The following is a 19,775-nucleotide window of genomic DNA, read 5'->3' as shown; positions in this document are numbered from 1 at the left end:
CTGCCTCCCATTATTCCACAGTGATGTGGTGGGCGAAGGAGAGCAGTGATGGCAAAGATGACTGAACATGTCTCCAGGTCTGGATGACCCCTGAAAGAGACCTAATGTCACTCCAGAAACAACCCTGTTCTGTGGAAATTGCGATAACGTCATATTGCTAAAAGCAAGGTTGCTGAACCTGGAAAAGAATTCATTTTAAATCAGAAGCAGTGAAACCGTTGCCTAGGAACTGTTTGTAAAAGGTTTCTGCCACATGGGTGCCCTGAAAGTGTACTGCTGTACAGAGGCAGGAACCCAGTGAAGAGCTGTTCCACTTCACTGATGCAGAAGTTTGTCTTTCATCTGGTGTCTGGCCATGAGCCATGGGTTCACCAGTGCCCCAGGCCTTAGAAAGAGATTAAAACCAGAGAAATGGCAGCAAGCAGTAAGAGATCTGATCAATCTGATCCTCAGAAGGACCGATGTGCCACCGTCACTGCATTTAAACAGTAGAGAACATGGGGTAGGTGTTAGAAATGGGACACTTAAAGATCTCACAGAAAAACAGGACACAAGCATAACATATGAATGAATGAATTTGATGCTACAAATCACTCATTTATCTCTCACCAAAAATCAAAGCGATAGGTGGTTTGTCAAACTGTAAATTAAAAAGCCTGCAGCTCATCGGCATAAACTCAATCTTGTGATCCGATGTTAAAACGCTAAGATGAAAACACTACTCAGCTAAAAAATGTAATGCATTTAATGTATGGTTGCATATTGCAGGGCTCTGCACATACTGTAGACTTGGTACTGTATTTGTTTTATGTCACTATTGATCCACAATCATTCTATTAAGATATGAAACAAAAGAGGACTCGTGTTTGAAATAGAGTGGTGATAAATGCATTCATTTCTCTTCTATTGGTTGTAACAAGCCTTTTTAGGATACTTCTCACTCCTGGAGCTGTGAGGGGATTTCTTTGGAAGATTATTAGGGAAACCAAACTGCCAGAAGAATAAAGACAAGAAGATAGAAGTCAAGAAAATGATGCAAGGCTGCAGACTTGAGCTCTCAGCCACCACAAATGACATGGACAGAGTCACTGGAAAAGGAAGAAAGGGATTTCTCGACTCAATCCCTATTCAGGAAATGTTAAAATCTTATCATCCTAATAACAACGAGGAGGAGCAACACACTGAGCCAATGAAATCGCACAAGTAACTGAAGAATGATCATTTCATTATGAACTTCAAATCATACACAAATAATACTTTCATGCTCTGTATTTATTAAATGTAGCCAGAGCATTAACTGCTTTTTTAAAACTGCTTAGCCTAAATATTTCTCAAGTTAAGAAACAAGTTATAGGTTTATTCCACGCTGAAAAGAGAAGAAAGAAAACACAATGTTTCGGTGAGCTCTCACCTGAAGAAGGCTCCAAGGCCGAAACGTTGTTTTCTTTCTTCTGTTTTCACCATGGAATAAACCTATTACTTGTTCCTTTACAGCCTATGCATGCTGATGCAGCTCCCCACCTGAACTACTAACAAGAATACCACTGAGAAGAAATTTATCACCGACTGTGCAGTCGAAAGTCATGTTATTCACTGTTCTTGGATTTCCCCATCAATAAACCTGGATGAAGACATTTCTGTCCCACACCCTTCTTAATCTCTCCAAGCTGGGGATCACAGACAACAGCAGCAGAAGAACCTGATTCTTTTATCAGATGTTTAGAAAAGCGCAAAGCTTTGCTTAAAATGTCGAAAATGTAAGAACATTTTAATGGATTAAATCATACAGAGGAATTCTTCCCCCCCAAAAAAACAAAAAACTACTGTAATCCTCTATGAACCAAGTATATTATATTGTTCGTTAAGTGATGGCAATAATTAAGCTAATTTAATAGTTCTCAAACATTAGATGTTCATCTGTTACAGTCCATTCGCATGAATAGTTTCACTACTTTAGGGCAAGTGACACACCAATTCACTTCCAAACAAAAGCCCAGTAAGGATTTTAAAACTTACAAAAATTCCGAAGAATTCTGCTACTCCGTCTGGCACAAGATGTGTCTTGGATCTAGAATGTGATCCATTGGGACTGCTTCTTGCAGCCTTAAACTAATTTCAAATCCATTTGCTTTATGTGGAAAAACAAACTTACAAACTGTTCTCTCTTCACTTCTCTCTCTCTCTCCCCCTCCAGATGACTTCAGTGAGTCACATACATTTGTCATCCTCTTTGACTCGAGTCGTTAAGTGGCTGTGTTGAAATGAGCACAGGGCCATTTAAAACGGGCTTTCACCCTCAACAAACCCTAAGATCAATACATCTATAATATACATTGTAGGCATCTTAAGGAAGGATATGAGCAAGGAGACGTCACTACTCATTCATTCCCAAAACCTCGGATTAATGAGACAGTATGGAAAAGGGCTAATAACACGTCTTGGATAGTCCATCCCAGCCCCCAGATGTGACTGCTGTTCCCTGTCTACTTCATATCTTTCTGCTGCCCAGATGAAACTTCAGCAAGTTTCAGCTCGATTTCCTCAACGCGAACTACCTGCAGACGATAGAACATTCACGTGCAAAAAAAAAACCCTCTCAGAATCGATCAGTAATGATCCCCTTGACCACAGTAATGTTTGTTCTCCCGTAAAAAGACGTTATATTCTCAGTAAAGGTGAACTGCTGGTGTTTTGCTATGCATCACCTCGCAGGATAGGTCCTAAAAGGTCGGGCTAATGCTTAATATTACCGTAGCACGATGACACTACTGCAGATGTGGCCAACGTGTCCACAACTTAATCCCTCGTTTACCATCAGTTCGCTGATAATAAACCAAATGACCGATGTCTACAAGACAGTTTATTTACAAGTCCTCAGACGTTCAGCTGTCCCTTGACAATAGGTGAAGTTCACATAGCGTCATTCTGAACAAGAAACCTAAAATCGTTTTCCCCTGTTGCTGCATAGGGTCCGAATGATTCTTCTTCCCACTCCGAAAGAAAATTTCACGCCAGTAATTTTAAAAAGCCACCGACCAGAACCGGCGTTTTCCCCAACATCTTTCCGATTGAAACAAATACGGGCATGAAGCCATACATACCAACCCAGCTGAATTCTGTCCGGTAAGATCGCTTTCACCGTCCAACGAAGCAGCACTTCACACAGGGGTGGAGATCTCGTGCAAAAAAACTTTTAAAGATGAAATAAATAAAACCGTAACATGTCCCCCCCCACCCTCGCTCTAAAGTGGAGAAGGCTTTGCCGAGTTGAGCATCCGAGCGCAATACAGTGTTGTCCTCTCAGGCTGCAGGCTGCGCTTCTGAAGTCTGCGGAGGGGGGTGCGCTCGCTCAGCCGGGATGTTTGGAGTCTCCGGTGGGCCGACTCGTGGATCTCAGCACGATTTATAAAGGGGCGGGCCGAGCGGAGAAACACTACCTCTTTCATCGTCTCGAAGGACGTCGCTGCGTGACCGCTGGAGAGCACATCATTCATTCTGAACGCCTGCTCCAATGCGTGAGGAGACGCGCTTCCCTGGAAGGCCACCAAAGACCTTCTGCGGAAACACTCAAAACGGGATGGAAGCAGGACTGCTCTTTGAAGAACGCGTTGCCGTCCAAATGTTTTAAAACTTAATGCGTAACTATAGCCAATGGAGAATTTGTCGGGCGATGTTAAAGGGCGAGACACCTAAACTACCGTGTCTTCATCAGAGTGTTGAACTATTGGAGATGTACAGTATTTAATGTAGATTAAGTTTTAGGAAGCTTGTATTCTGGTGAAGTATCCTCTTTTCTCTGCGAGACATGGTTGACCAGATCGCAAGCTGTATTTCTGCAAGGCGAAGACACTGTTTCACGTGAAGAGCGCCTCTGCTGGTTCACAACTAAATTCCAGCTACAGTTACACTGAGGCCACTTAATGAATTACAGTACTGTACGTCTTCCCAAAATGTAAAGCTTGGAACTGAAATCTCCATTGCAAAATGTAACTTTTAGATCTTAACTGCTTACATTCTTTTTGTGGCACGGTAATAAAGTTTAAGAAAAACAAAGGGAGCTGTAGGGGGGAAAAAAAGCTTTTAATTAAAAAAAGACACGATTGATGCATCACAGACATGCATGTTCCATATTAAGATGTAGCTGTCATTCCCACAGAATAACATTTTCAAGCATTTTCATTCAGTTGCAGAATATACCTCGTAAGCAAACATTTTATATTTCTCCCCATTATCTTAATTTTTAGGCACTTTGTTTCATTTTATCTTTCGAGACAAGGGAAAACTAATGCAATACTACCATTAAGGTTATCACTGAAAGCTTAATTTAAATCATATTCTGGAATGTTTCAAAAATGGTTCTCTCTCAACATCAGGACTTCACACAACAGATTTATCCAATGAAATAAGTATATGACGATCTCAAAATGACAAAAAAAAAAGTCTTCAAATGAACCACAACACTTCCTTCCATAATCTGATATATCTCACTTGAAAGAAATGCATTATCGATTTCTAAAGTGTGTATTTTCTTGCCCAGACAGGTTCAAATACATTATTGCTATTTCAGAACATAGAACACAAAATGCTACGTGGAAAAGGCTATACAACTAGTGTTTCACAACGGCCAAAAACAGATCTGAAGATGTTTATCCAACCGGACATGACTAATTTAATTTTCCATTGCAATAACATCTTTGGAAAAAATGTATTTTACAAAAATACTTTTTTTTTTACAGACTGCAGACCAGCTGTACATACTCATTAGAGCTACAGCCTTGAAGCTATAAAAGAATTCAAAACCCTCAATGTTTCATCACATAAGAGATCTGTAAATGGCTGTTTAGTCATTTAAAGATTAGGTGGAAAAAGCACAAGGCTCCCAGGTCCTTGTGGTTCTCCAGGCCCAGGGGAGATATTGCTATTGACAGATAATACACATTCCAAGCCTAGAGTAAATAAACACTTCGAACAGTACTTTTTTCCTTAAAGCTGAGAATCTGAATTGAAGTTTTTAACAGTTCAAGCAACTGACAAAATTATGAGGATAAGATGCCCTTCAAACAATTATTCTACAACATATCTCAAGATTTGCCAACACAAGTTATTTTTCGTTATGCAGCAGAAGAAAACACTTCAAAGGACTAGTGGTGTACTATACTTCAAAAAAGTCCAGAGAAAGACATGTTTTTAAAATTTTGAAACAAAGATGTTTTTAAAAGTTTAAAACAAAGATCTTTTCTTCCCCTAATGTTTTAATGAGCGACATTACCAAACAAAGTATCGGATCTAACATATTTGATTAAAAAAAGTTTCAGATAAATACTCCCTGAGAACACAACCCCAGAAACAATGTTATTCACATTAAATCAAGATTTAAAATGCGATTACCAGTCACATCTTACTTTTCATATAGAAATTCAATTCATAACCTTAGGTACAGAAAAGAGCAATTCCAGAAGCTGTGCAACACGAACAGCACATCACATGACCTCTGGAACGGTAATCCACAAGCACACCGTCCACACATTTCAGAAACTGTTATGGAAGTAATTATCATTTGAACAAGGCCGACTCTATTGTGTACACCCACAACAACGCTCTTACAGTACAAAGGATCTAGTTCTTAGTATTGCGTCTGCAACCTCAGAATTACAACAAAAGACAGATGTGGTCCATGCAAGGTGGGTGTTTGGTTGAAAGGAATACTCTTTCAGAGCATTACAATCCCCCTAATCATGCAATCTCCATTGAATTAAAGCCTAAACTGCAAAATGGACCGTTCAGATTTTGGACTTTCACTTTTCACAGACGGAACAACAGACAAAGTGAAAAATAATTAAGACACTTCATTGCTGCTTCTTATTGCTGGACACCCATATTTCCCAACTTAACACCACCTAATAAGAGTGAAAGCGAGCACCAGGACCTCGGGTTCGAGCCCGAGTCATGGCACTGCCCAACTGTGAGCAGGATTCCCCAAGTGGAGGGCTCTGGGACACAGGAACCCCTGCGGCCCCCCCAGGAGGCAGCATGTGCGTCAGGGAAGGACCCGCCTCTCCTCCAAATGGCGCTGAACGCCACTACGTGGGCTGTGGCCCCTGTGACGCGCGGGAGGGAGGAGCCCCTGCCTACTCTCCCTGTGTGCGGACACAGGGTTTGCACCCGTGAGCCGAGACACAGAGAACACATCGACGGCCAAACCAAATCAGGCGGGTGTAACACAAATAGTTGACACGCCGGCATTTTTTTTCCCCCCCAAAAGAGGGAACGCAGTGTACTTCCGTAAAGAAAAAATGAATGTGACCCTTTTACACTCTGTAACACTTGCCTGGTCACGTTAGAACTGTGTAGAGACTCCCCATGTGTTAAATAAATAAAACACATTTCAAAATAAAGGGGTATGGTAAAGATTGGACAATGGGCTCATTCAAGCCATAAAGGATAACACGTGAACGCAACTATAATGAACAGGTTTCTTATGTTCAAGAACAGACACAGCCTTAAATACCTGTTAAAAGGCAGGTACAGTAAGTCGTTTAAAAAACAAGGATTCTTAGTATAATTACTATAATCCAAATTATAATGTTGCTATCATCAAATTTGCAAATCATTGAGAGGTAAGGAAGTATACCTCTATTTAGACAAATGTCAATTAAAATGGAGATTAGTACTAACTTACATAAAACTGAACATGAGGTACTGTAATGTGCAATCTGACAGAGATACAAGGCAACATCAGTGTTTTAATGACAGGTTTATAGGTTTGGAAACATATTTCAAAGAGAATGGAAAGGGAAACAATAACATCCTTTAAGGGCATTTTACTTTTTTTTTTATACAGCCTTAGCATTTGTATATTTTTTATTGCCTTCTAACACCTGAGGGACTACAGGTGTGGCACAGAAAATGTGGATATGTTCCCAGAAATGGACCAAAAGCTGCGTAGTCGTGGATGGCTTTTCCTTTACAAGCTTCTCTTTAAGTTACTTCCATCTACTTGTTTAAAACTGGATTACAATATCATTGCATTCCTTGGCTTGATGTAATATGTAAATAATTGTACGCCGTACCTGGTTTTTAAAAAGATCACCTCAATTTACATAGAAAATAAACTAAGAAAAATACTCTCATTTAGAAAATAATAAAAAAGCAGGAGAAAGAATATTTTCTACCAATTTCCCCTTAAAACCGCTGTTACACACAGAAAGCCACAATAACTGAATAAACGTTTGATTAAAAAAATCTCTTGTGCACAGCAGTTGCTTAAAGCCAAGCGCCACAACTAATCTGCAGTGAAAACCTGGCTCAGTAGCTCAGCCTTTTACGAGAAGAATGTATGAGCTGCATCAGATACAAAGCCCTGTACTCAGCACTCGGTACATTAGCCTGGAGGCGTATTTACAAAACACAGCATCACAATGAGGGTGTACAGCCATGTCACATCAACAGAAGTGTCTGGCATACTGAGTAGAAACACCAGACTAACACATATCTGCAAGACAAGAAATATAAATACTCCAGCAACTTCATCTTAGGGAGAGTAGATGTAGTGCTTATTCAAACATAGCTGTACAGCACTTACTAGACCTGCAGATTCAGCAATGATCAGAAAGGTGGAAACTGAACTACAGCAATTTCAAGATTTATAACAAACTGCCCCATAAACCAAACAGCTGAACAGATTTCCCCTTCCTGTTTGAAATATAGTATCTACATACTCCTCAGGCTAAAATTTGGGGCTTTCAAGTTTTAAAAAGGATCGTTGCCTCATCATTTTAAACAGAAAACAAACAGAAGGACAACATTCACAAAGCCCAGTTAAAATAGTGCAGTTCACCAAGTTCAGGGCACTGTACTGAACTGCATCCCATATTCCAGCTTCTGTTAACCCCACACTGCCTGCTGGGGAAGGAGCACACTATTATAATTAGGGACACAGTGGAATTGTGCACATAATGCCATTTTTCACAGAAATAGAAAGTGGACGTTCCTCCATAACATCTGAAGTCACGTTTCATTTCTTTGCTTATGATGGTTTCAGCAGCTCCAGAAGGGCACCCACTGCTCCAAAATAGCCCTACAAGAAAAAAAACAAACCACAGTCTTAAAGCATCAACACGAGGTGTGAAAGCAGATCTGATCTCCAAAACTCTCTAAGTAACAGTGAAAGTAAAATTCCACACAGGATACATAGAAAGATTGAAATAAAGTGCGAGAAGCAAACATAAGGGCAGCTCTATGGCACCATGCATTTCCTTTAAAGTCCCAAGAAAGACGAAACATTTTACGAACACAAAACACAATAAGCAATGTCTGAAGAGATCAGACACTTACTGCAGTTTACACTACTAATACCACATCACGCAAAAAAACCTCTCCGAAATCTTACCTCATGCTTCAGGAAAAGTGCTTTTAACTGTCCTTTTGACCAATAGTCCAATGCATACGCCAGGAGCTTCATGGAGAGGGTATTTATCCTCAGGAAGTTACCCACAAACACCACTCTGTCAATGTTCTTCACAAAGAATAAAAATGAATGTTACTAGAGTCAATGCACAACATTCAACTACAGCTACAGTTACACATTAGGGCAGCTAAACTTACACAGCTTTTTACATTTCGTAAAAGTTTTACATCTATAGGTACTGTATATCAAAACCACACACACAAAAGTATGTGAATTCCTCACCCCCTACAGAAACAGGACATTTCAAATGTTTCAGTTTCATGCAATATTTTTTCATTAAAGCATATAATCAAAATCAACGTAAGAATTACATATTTTATGCAAACTGCTTTATTAGAAAAATATTAAAAAAACAGTGGGATGAAGACTATAAAGGCTTATCAACACTTAAATACCTGTGTACTTCGCAGAAGTACTTCAGTTAATGAGTACAGAATAAATGACTGTCTTGTATGTACTGTGGAAGTCAATGGGATATCAGCTGGTAATGCCATTTTGAAGCAGGTCTCTGTGCTGTCATAGCCCTGTACAATGCTGCTTGATAAGGATTCTACAAGGCAGCACTGTAAAGAAGCTGAAAGCAAAGAGCAAATCACCCCTCCATTTGAAGAAGTTCATGCCTGGTAAGGGCTGCAACCTGAAACCTCTCCAGGTAGGTGGGACACCAGATCACTAGAGGACACACACACACACACACACACACACACACACACACACACACACACACACACACACACAAGGACAATTCAGAGCAACAACTGCCCGAGCCAGAATGCCTCTGGAAGCTGGTAAACCCAAGAACATACAGACTCCACACAGAAGGCACCCCTTCCAGAATCCATCCCAGCACCCAAGAGCTGTGACAGCAGCCAGCAGCCCTAGCCACTCTGCCTCCCTTAGAGCGAACCGAGCAAATACATCAACGCTTGCAGAGCCTCTTCAGATTATTTTTTGCTGCATTTCCTGAGCCACTGCCAAGTGTCCCTCTGTCTCTCCGGCCAGAACACTTCTTTTGAAACGCCACAGTTGCACTGTAGCCAGGGAATTCTCATTCACCCACAAGAGCAACACCTTCCCTTCAAAAGCATCCCACGTCTCCTAGATGTTTTTCAAAGCAAACAAATTCCTGAAATAATGCATTTAAAACACAAATTCCTATTCACGAGAAACCATCAGTTGCATCACCTCTGACATGCCATGGAGTTAAAACACTGGCCAATTCAGCTGGACTCTTGGTTCAATATGCAGTGCTGCAGAGGGAATGCTAACCTCATTCAGTGCGCACATCCTTGTTATCGAACCAATGTTATTGGTAATGGTGACCAATGTTGCTCTGGCCAGGTCCTCTTTAGAAACAGATTCCCGCTTCTCCTTGCACACCATGTTCCCAAAGCTAAAGAAAAAATAAAACCAGGATTACAGTTTGTCGGTTCGGGTGAAAAAACCCACTGTGCGCATCTTTTACAGTATGTATTCTTCATATCCTGTAAATCTATACCCAGCATAAAAACCTTAAATCTCCCTTCTCTCAATGAAGGACTTATTTCTGTGTAATCGTCTCTGTTCTCATGCCGGTTCTGACCTCACACCTCCCTTCACCCCTCTCCACTTCGCACCTCCTGAGTTGCCTCTCTGCCTCCTCCCCTCTCCCAGCTTTTGTCCTTCGGGGCTATTTAATCTTTGCTGTCCGCCCTGTCCTTCTCACACCTGAAGAAGGCTTCACAGCCGAAACGTTGTGTTTTTTTCTTCTCTTTTCAGCATGGAATAAACCTATTACTTGCTCCTTTGCAGACTACGCATGCTGACGCAGCTCCCCACCTGAACTACTAAAGATCTTAAATATTTCTTTTTAAGCTTTATTACTATAAAATACTTAAATTCATATTTCATCGATTTTTTTGCCCTACCACATCTATTGTTCCTTTAAATACCTCAACTTAGCACAATTTGGAATTTCTGTGCCTAACTGTGCTCCCATGAACTCCACAGAATATATCATTTAATTCATCCTGAAACAAAACATAGCTCAAGCCTTCATTTCCTCATCTAAACAGTATTAATTCACTTAATATGAAAGGAATGTGCTGCTCAGCAGGGATTCCTTCAGGCTAACATGCAAACTACAGCTCCCTACTTGAGGTCGCAGTTACTATCAGGTTTCCAAAAGCTGTGATTGCTGCAGTGATTCACAGTTTGCACACTGTATTACAGCTGATATCCTTACTGCAGCTGCAGTTTGTAGTTAGTCCTGAAGGTCTGCTTTTTTCTCCACAGCACTGGGGATGTTTCTCTGACCCCTGTGCCAGGGGCGATACCCTACCATTGCCTTACGAATCTTTGCCCCAGTTAGTCCCTAATTAGCAAAGTTACCTTCAGCATTTGGGTTAATAAAGTAGTTATTGGTCAATTCAGTAATTACTTCATTTAAAAGCTGCCAAAAATGTCTTTACACTTCTAGTTCTCTGCTTTCACTGCATTTCATTAACACTCTAAAGCACAACTTCAACCTGGCGGCCCAGTCTGCAAATACATCTTTGAACAACGTCTTAACGTGCCGTTTCTCTTTTTCCGATTGGATTTTTTTTAATTTGGGGAGAAAAAAGGATTGTGTTTCTAAAGCAATAAAAAAACAAACCATCAGCAAAAGACTACAAACTTCCAAACGAACATTACATCGCACCATGGCCTGGCAGCACCATGGGAGCAAGCAGAAAATTAATTTTGGAAGTTACAGTTCTAAAAGGCTGTGAAATACTTTAAAAAGAAGAGCACGCCAGCATGGGTCTTACTTACCTTGATGCCACAGCCCAGCCTGGGAGCCCAAACCTCTCGTAGTCCCCCCCGTAGATATCGCGCACCAGCTTGTCCACCTTGGTGCTGTCCCCGCACAGGGCCATCTCCAGCGCCTCCTCGAACGTCGAGCAGCCGGTCAACAGGCAGCACAGGCCCAGAAAGGTCCCACCTCCGAGACTGCAGACACAGCGTTAACGCGTATGGCACCCCAAACAACACAGATGCTTACAAGTCGCCCTCTTCGGTGAGGTTGTGGAAAACCCGGGCAGCACGCCTACAGATCAATGGATAATGAGTGCAAAAGTTGCAATTTTTTATCGAAGATGAGTGAAAGTGACACACAGGGGCTACGCCGCAATCAAAACAAACAGTATCACCCCTTGCTCCTTATAAGGCGTTTGCTCTCTGCTTACTATTGTAGTGTACATCCTCACAGTCATCACACATTACGAAGTTCAGGCAGGAAGCCGAGTCAGCGGGCGTAGCCTGCAAAGGAACAGGTAAAGGTTTATTCCATGCCGAGAGGAAAAGAAAAGAGACATAGCATGTGGACACCTGAAGAAGGTTCCACAGCCGAAACGTTGCGCCTCTTTTCCTTCCAGCATGGAAGAAACCTTTTCCTTATCCATTATACATTATATGGGCTCTAAACACCTGAAGAAAAGTGTGCTACCCATGTACCAAACATCATCACATGTCTCCTCAGCCTTTATATATGCCTGTTGGTGGACCTTCTGCCAACACCAACTGCCTATACTGCTACAGGGCATCAGGCTCTTAAGACTATATAAAATCACTGTGGAAAACACCTATACAAAAACACATGGTCTGCCAGTGCAGTGTGGAGGAAAACTCTTTTCAGCTCCAATAAAACTCAACTGTAGCTCCAACAGGAAAGCTTTGATTATATACCTTGTGATCACGGATCATGCAAATGTTGTGCTGGAAACTCTTGCTGCACTTGTATAAAATATATGTACACCGAGCATCAAAAGAAAAATCGCTTATGACTGCCACAAATTCATAAAGCTAGTGGGGGGATTACGTCTTTTTTGCAGATATGGATGCATTCACTATGTGGATTGGCACTGGTCCTCAAGAGGACTGATGAAAGAGACTGCTCCTGTGAAAGGCGTTGGCTAGCAGCATGAAGCCAGCTCCGGCTGGAACACAGGCTGAAAGAACTGTGACTATTCATTTTATACCAGGTTGAGATGCAGTTTTGTGGGATTGCCCATTTCTCTTGTAAATCGTGGTCAAGTATGGGCCTCCCTTTTGGTTTCCGAGTCCTAGATGTCAAACCACACGTCATCCCAGCTTGTTCTACAAATGTTCAATGGAGCTCACGCTTGGTCCAAAGAGCAATACTGTCACACTCCCATCCCCAAAAAAAAAAGCTGTTGTCACACGAGGATGTAAGTTGTACTCCTGGAAGGTTGGCACTATGAAAGAAGGCACGTGAGGCGCCAGGACTTGAATCAAAGTAGCACCACGCAGTCAAACATTTCCTAGTAAAGTTCTGCAGCAAATACACAATCTTTCCCAGAACATCACAGATGGGAAAGTCCTCGTATTGGGGCAAAGCAGCATTATTGAGAGAAACCATGAATCAGTCTAACACTGCATTTGGCTGTAACATCTTGCCAGGTTAGAACTGGTGACTGTGAACACCCTAATTTGTAAGTAACCATTGGCTGACTTCATGGTCTACAATGTAATGATTGCATGAAAGCTCTGTTCTCTAGGTTAGTGGGGCATACAGCCTCCTAAAGGTGTCCTTCTTGATTTTCAGCAGGATAAATCACCCGTGCTCTCATTAACAAAGCAATTAACTGCTAATTCAACAAAGATGGTTTGTGTAGTCATAAATGATATTTTAATCACAATTACACCAAAACCATTATAACAATATCTATAGGCATATATGTCATGTTTCTAAAACATTCATAATGTTAAGTCTTTTGAGGCTCAATATATACATGAAAATCACACTATTGATCTTTCCGTTATGTGAAAGGACAGTATTTTGTCTGAACACTAAATATGTTATAACGTCATTGTAACAGCATTAAACAGGGCAATCACATTTGCCATAAAAATTTCAAATCCAGAAAGCAATTCATTCACACGCCTGTAGTTACTATTTCGTAAATCCTCCTCTGCCAGGGATTACACTGACACGACATCTCCTGCAGCAGTCAGTTATGTCAACTTGCACGCATGCTTTAGATCATTACTGTTTTTCAGCGTAACCAGAACGTCTTGGATTAAGGAACCAGGAGTCTGGCCAAAGTGTCTTCCTGCATGTTGGAGTTCAAGATTTTCCCCATTGTAATATGGGTCAGGGATACAAAACTATCCCAAAACATGTTTCCAGCTATAATTCATAGTGGACATGTTTTCCTCAACATAAGCTTCACCTTTTTTATGCATACGTATACATACAACGCTAATCATCCGACCAGTAGACACGGCCCCTGCTGTCATTCAGACACACTATGGCTTCTGGTTTGCCCTGGAGCAGGTTTTCCTCCCCACCTGGCCATGACTGGCCGATTCACATGGGAAGACCCGTGTAGGAAATTGTCAACATTAATCTTTACAGATGCCTTCTGAATCCCTGGTCTCACAGCCCACGACAGCAAGATACACTTGTGTCCTTTTCCTGGCAGGTTTCCCACTATACCAGTCGTTCTTAAGCATCATCACATATGCTACTACTAAACGCCTTCCATGTGTAACCTCCTTTTATACCCCAGGGAAACTGTCAGAAACCTCTAGATGGTTCCAGAGGTTTCCACTGCATATCCAAAGGGCAGAAGGGTTTCAGAAGGTTATTTCAGATTTTTGCAGCATTTTAAAAGAGGTGTGAATAAATGTGACTCATGTTTTTTTTTTTGGCCTTCATGTTCGTGACAAGTATAACTTTGCTCTGTGTGATGCTTAAAAAAAATCTAAAAATGTATTATAATTTTGACGGCAAGAGGCACGATCCATGGATCATTCTGATGTTTTAATCTGGAGATCACTGTGTATGCAAGCATGGTAAAGTAAGAAAGGGTTTTTACATAAGGATTTAGGGATTCTGTGAAATCGTTAGTTTCATGTGTTTACTGTAACATGTCTCACATGTATTGGTGTTTCAATGACTGAGGATTTTTTTAATTGTTAAATGGGATAGACTTCAAACCCTCAGTCCAACTGAAAGTGGTTGTATTCACTATAAAAATCAGTCTGACCTTTGCTTCTTTCATTTTGAAGGAAGCACATCATTACATTAGCTGTATACACACTGCAGTTCACTTTTCTTACTACCACAGAACACTGCTGCCCTCTAGTGACGACCAAGTAACGTTCTTTAACAATGGTTTGAGACTTTCGTCCAGAACACTACACAGGGTGTAATTTGTTTTTACAGAAAAATGTTGGCAGCCTTTTAAAGAGCTGTGCTTGCGAAGGAAAGCTGGGATGCAACACAATACAACACATTGTTCAAGTATAGCAGCTACAGTGTACCCAGAAGGGATATGAACCACTGACCCTTGAGTCAGAAGTCCACAGTCCACTGTTGTAATACAGTCCTTTATTACACTTAAGACACACCTTCATAATTCTACAAACAGAACATCTGATAACAGGAATGAATGACTATGGCAGTCATAACTGACTATGGCATTTATGGAATTTCTATATTTTGAGAGCAGCTGACTATGCAAATACTACCGACCAGAGAATAATTTACTGTAGCATGACAAACCTAAATAATATCTTAGGACAACTAGCAATTTGCCTTTTAAGTATTATAGCAAGTAAAGAAAAATTAAGTTCTTTGACTAATGTGTTGTTTTTTATTGGAAAGTCATTTGCAATTTCAAAACAGTGCTATGTGTAGCAAAACAACTGAATTATTATACGTTTTTTTTAACAAAGCAATCCTTAATTTTTTCAGATGCTGAAATTTATTCTTCTTCACTTCTCCGACATTTTATGGAGTGATGTTTCAAGGTCAACAGCATTATGCAGCTCTTTACAAAGTGCCTTTGATGTAATAATTGCTATACTACACGGCTTTTTTCCTGCCTAAGGAGCCCAGAGCACATTACATACAGGAAGAACTATCACCTTCCACTGAGGGTGACACACACCAGCTCCACTACAAAGCAGATGAGGTGGAAACATTCTGAGAAATGACTTCAGTTGAATTAAGAGGGCATTTACAGAAGACCCAATTAGTATAGACAGACTGGAACAAGTGGCATTTAGCCAGGACAAATGGTTTAACCCCCCTACTCTTTGGAAAACTACCACAATTACCAAGTAGTGAAGTAGTGAGTAGATATAAATTTACAAGGGAACTGCAACGTTATTTTTATGTTTCGGGGTTAGAAAGAATCAGCTTTGATGAGTGAATTTTAAATCACAATAAAAGTAACATCTACACAGTAAAAGCTCCAGCTTACATCACAAAATAGAGGAAACGGATGTGCAGCACCATGTTCTGCAATTCAGAATAAGACAACAAAACATCCAGTGATGTGAAGTATCCTTTGTACATTGTAAACAAGCAGGCTTGTAAACACATCTCTGTTAATCCAATAGAAATAGCACTTTCGACTTCCAAGATGGTTTTGCCGACAAATACTACTTACTTGTTGACTCCGCATGCAGAAAACGTTAGAACATTTCTGTACATCACATTACACTAGTCTTCACGAGGACTAGTGAGCAGGAAGGGCTCCATCACGTTGCACTTTGCGCGAACTCTCGCTCTTGCCGATGGCAGGACCAGGGGTTTGTGACAAGGTAACGTACAGTACTTTCACAAAGTTCACAATGCTGTGCTCAATTATATACCGTCAATTAAGTTACCGTTTTTGAAATCTCGGTCTGAGGAATTGGCACTACAGTTCAACTTTAACGCCTCATCCCAAAGTACGGCACTACGGCCCTGTCAGTTTAAGAGGCACTAGATTGAAAATCCTTGTCCAGTGGGAAGAGCTTCACCTACTGGTCAAGCAATACCACCTGCAGCAGCGACCTGCTACTCATAGGAAGGCACCCTCTCCAACACTCACTAAAACCCTGCCTCGCTTACTTTCCCAAATATAACAACTGCAGACTACAAAGTCATAACTCTACTGTAGGGCAGAACTTTGACCACGCAGATGCTCACCATTAATGAATGGAATTGTGCATTTTTTAAATATTTCTGTTTACATTTTGCCAAAGATACAGAATCACAGCTCCTCATTCTTAAGACGATGAATGAGTCCATTCCTTGCAAAGGCCTTTAATGTGCTCTTATGGTTTCTTAGGGGATTCCTTTAAAGTCAGGATATTAAAGCACTAATAGGATTCTATTCATAATAGATAAAGATATGTCTATTGACAGCTTGCTTATTTTTTTTTATGCAGCAGTTTACCATCTTTTTTTTTGCCAGTGATCCATGCTTTTTATGCGTCACGCTTTTATACCATGGAGATTATCATTACGTTCATTTCAACTAAACGCCCTGAAAATACATCCTAAAAATGCAAATGAAAAAAGCCAGTAAAATCTCACCTGGTCCCAGTGACCCGTTTGTAATGGTCTTTGGAATAGACAGCCAGAATGCTCACCCCAGAGCCGATGTTGACCAGCAGCAAGGGGAAAGGGTTCTCCAGATTGTAAGGCTTTTGATGACACAGGTCAGGATCTGTGGGGTTTTCAAAATAGTAGCACTCCGAGTGTCCACCGAGTGAATCGACATACAGCACCCCTTTGATGAGGCAGTCCAGTTCGTCCAGCTTATGCAGCTGGAGGTCAGCCATCTGGAAGAAAGCAGATGGGGGGGAAAAAAAAACAGGAGTCAGGAGCACCGAGGGGAACGTTCCTTTTATTAACAGAATTTGTTAAAAAGACACGGGGGAGCACCTACTGTGCGGAAGTCGGCCTCGAATTTGTACGCCCCCCCTCCAGTGGCACAGAGCGTGGTGTGCAGGCTGGAGAAGTGCTTGTCTCTGCCCATCTGGAGGAAGGCGGGCATGTCTTGGGTGGGGAACCGGATGAAGTGCAGGCTGCCCTTCCGCCCGCACAGGGTGAGGTCCTTGAGCTCCAGGTGGACGTCCCGGATGCCCGTGGAGCCGTAGGCCACGTTGGACGTGAGGTACCTGCGGATGCTCTTCAGGTTTTCCACCTCCTCTTCCTCCTCCTCCGCCGTGATGTCCTTGGGCTCGAAGTACACCAGCTTGACCAGGGTTCCTCCGATGTCCATGCCGAACCACGGGAACGCTGCACAGAGAGAGGCATTTGACACCATCTGCCACACGGGCACTGCCAATGAGAGGGGAGTCCGGCACAGGTGGAAGGAAAATCACGTGCACACCGCGGCGTGTACCATGACATCACCAGCTCGGGGCCGTTCGGACAAGGGGAACGTGGGGTTTGCATTCAAGGAAATTCACACTTTGCATCCTTGAAGAATCTAACGCACTGGTGTCCAATACCAGGCGGCCCGGCGGCGCAGTGCTCAGCACTGCTGTCCGGGGCCCTGGGTTCCATTCCCTGCGTGTGCCCCTGTGTTCGCATGGCTTTCCACCCACAGCCCAAAGGCAAACTGGTAGGTTAACTGGTTTCTGGGGGAAAATGGCCCAAATTGGTGCGAGTGTGTGTGCCCTGAGATGAGCTGGTGTCCCGAGCAGGGTGTATCCTGCCTTGTGCCCCCTGCCTGCCAGGAGAGGCTCCAGCGCCCCCACGACCCTAAACTGGCTAAAGCAGTTACAAAACGGATGGATGCTTAACACCCACATTTTCCACACGCTTTGTCCCACTAATTCTCCAAAGCATGTATACATCAGGACTAATCGGAAAGAGCCCCGATGTCAAAGGCGCCTCGGTGACAGTCTACACCTGCCTACACAACAGGCTCAGATTCCCGAGCGGTCTTTCCACTGGATCACAGGAGCAGCATGACAAAGCGCCACCTCTGGCAAAAGCATGTGCACTATGAATTATGCATAGCTGTCCCCCCCCCCCAATTAGTTTACTGTACTGTTCTCCAAAGCCAGTGATGTAATCTGCGACACACCTTCTTTCCAAAGAAATCCTACCAATGTGTACAATCAACGAGAACACGTTAGCTAAGATTTTAGCGTCTGCCTTACGGCGCCTATTTTTTTTGTACATATAAATGCATCCTAAACAATTACATTTAATGACATGCTCTTGATTAAACGGCCAATTCAATTACACAGCACCCCCGTGTCTATTTAGACAACTGCGTTGCCTATTTCGACATGTATGGTTAATTCTGAATTGAAGGAGGAAAGAAAAGGGGCTATGAGAATACCGCGGTCTCATACAGTCCAGCCCTGTCAGGTCCCACTGCTGTTATGCGAGGAAACGGCGTCCCTGGTTCCCGTTCTCACGGTTTTCCACGTTAGAAAAGAAAGAGCAATCTCTAAACCTACGAGGCCTGTTCTTTTTCAGGGAGTCGAGCCTTTGCCTGGACCTGGAGTTCGACGGCAGCCGCTGCCTGGAGGCTGCTGCTCCGGCCGCGGGCACCGCGCTCTCCGGGCCGCCCTCCGCTCTCACGCCGCCCGCTGGCTCCGTCCTTGGCGTCCGCTGCTTCCCCGCCGCCGTCTCCCCCTCCTCCTCCTCCCCTTCCTCTGCGGCTGCTTCGTCTTCACAGTGATAGCCATTCAGCTCCATGCCGAAACAATCGCGAAGAACCGAGACACGCCAAACAGCAAGACACACAAGCTCAGCCCTTACGAAACACAATCTTTCACGCCAGACACTTCTGCTTTTCCACGCAAGGGCTGTTTACATGGCTGGTGCGAAGTGAAAGCGCCGATACGGTAAGGACGCTGTGGTGATGCAGTTGCAGTTGGATTGAAGACAAGTAGAACCAATCAGCGTCAAAATTAGGCGTCGGTAATTTTTTTGGGGACCAATTATTTCTTTCTCCCTCCCCTCTCCTCCAAAGGCGGGTTTAAGCATGTCAGGTAGTCCTGTCATTGTACTGGCAATGCGAAAAGCAGTAGAATTATCCATCCATCCATTTTCTAACCGCTTCATCCGATACAGGGTCACGGCGGACGCGGAGCTTATCCGGGCAAGCAATGGGCGCAAAACGGGGTACGCCAGTCCATCACAGGACACTCCCAGACACGCACACACTCATACCAAGGTCGATTAACCTGCCATTATGACTGGTCTGTGGGAGGAAACCCATGCAAATACACGGGGAACATTGACTCCATGTAGAGAGCACCCCAAAAATTGAACCCAGGGCCCCGTTTTGAAATAAATCACACTAATCTAGAATTGAGTTGTATATGGAGCTGGCAATTACATTGGCTTTTTTTTTTACATGAAGGAACCATTTTTTTTAGGTTTGCTTTAGTAAAATATTTTGATTTTCAAGGGGTGTTAGTGGGGCCAGCAGGGGGCGCTCACCCTGCGGCTCATGTGGGTCCTAATGCCCCAGTATAGTGACGGTGACACTATACTGTAAACAAGCGCCGTCCTTCG

At 42.6% G+C, this 19,775-nt stretch overlaps 2 protein-coding genes across 7 annotated transcripts in view; both read right to left on the bottom strand.

Moving 5' to 3' along the window:
- The window catches only part of loxl3a (lysyl oxidase-like 3a), a 60,000-nt gene extending 56,600 nt beyond the window's left edge, over window positions 1-3,400 (bottom strand). For 2 of the 5 annotated variants that reach the window (XM_088638204.1, XM_088638201.1), the window contains exon 1: window positions 3,102-3,400. The gene's annotated coding sequence lies outside the window, so the exon portion shown is untranslated. The remainder of the gene's footprint in view (window positions 1-3,101) is intronic. The other 3 variants (XM_088638200.1, XM_088638202.1, XM_088638203.1) reach the window with 3 other exon arrangements.
- Window positions 3,401-4,059: 659 nt separating this feature from the next.
- Window positions 4,060-19,328, bottom strand: pank2 (pantothenate kinase 2). 2 transcript variants are annotated; one of them, XM_088638205.1, is made up of 7 exons: window positions 18,710-19,328; window positions 17,179-17,531; window positions 16,824-17,071; window positions 11,261-11,437; window positions 9,737-9,860; window positions 8,390-8,515; window positions 4,060-8,077 (listed from the first exon to the last, which is right to left on the bottom strand). In XM_088638205.1, the coding sequence occupies exons 1-7, from the start codon at window positions 18,948-18,950 to the stop codon at window positions 8,027-8,029; spliced, it is 1,320 nt and encodes a 439-aa protein (XP_088494331.1). In that variant the 5' UTR covers window positions 18,951-19,328; the 3' UTR covers window positions 4,060-8,026. The 2 variants fall into 2 exon arrangements, with proteins under 2 accessions (XP_088494331.1, XP_088494332.1); XM_088638206.1 differs by having other exon boundaries at window positions 18,751-18,880.
- Window positions 19,329-19,775: the final 447 nt, after the last annotated feature.

This window comes from Lepisosteus platostomus, chromosome 1 (genome assembly GCF_059453375.1).
Source record: "Lepisosteus platostomus isolate fLepPlt1 chromosome 1, fLepPlt1.hap1, whole genome shotgun sequence".
In the NCBI taxonomy this organism is placed as follows: Eukaryota; Metazoa; Chordata; class Actinopteri; order Semionotiformes; family Lepisosteidae; genus Lepisosteus; species Lepisosteus platostomus.
The sequence above is the reverse complement of the archived record's forward strand: the minus strand, read 5'-3'. Positions and strand labels throughout refer to the sequence as shown.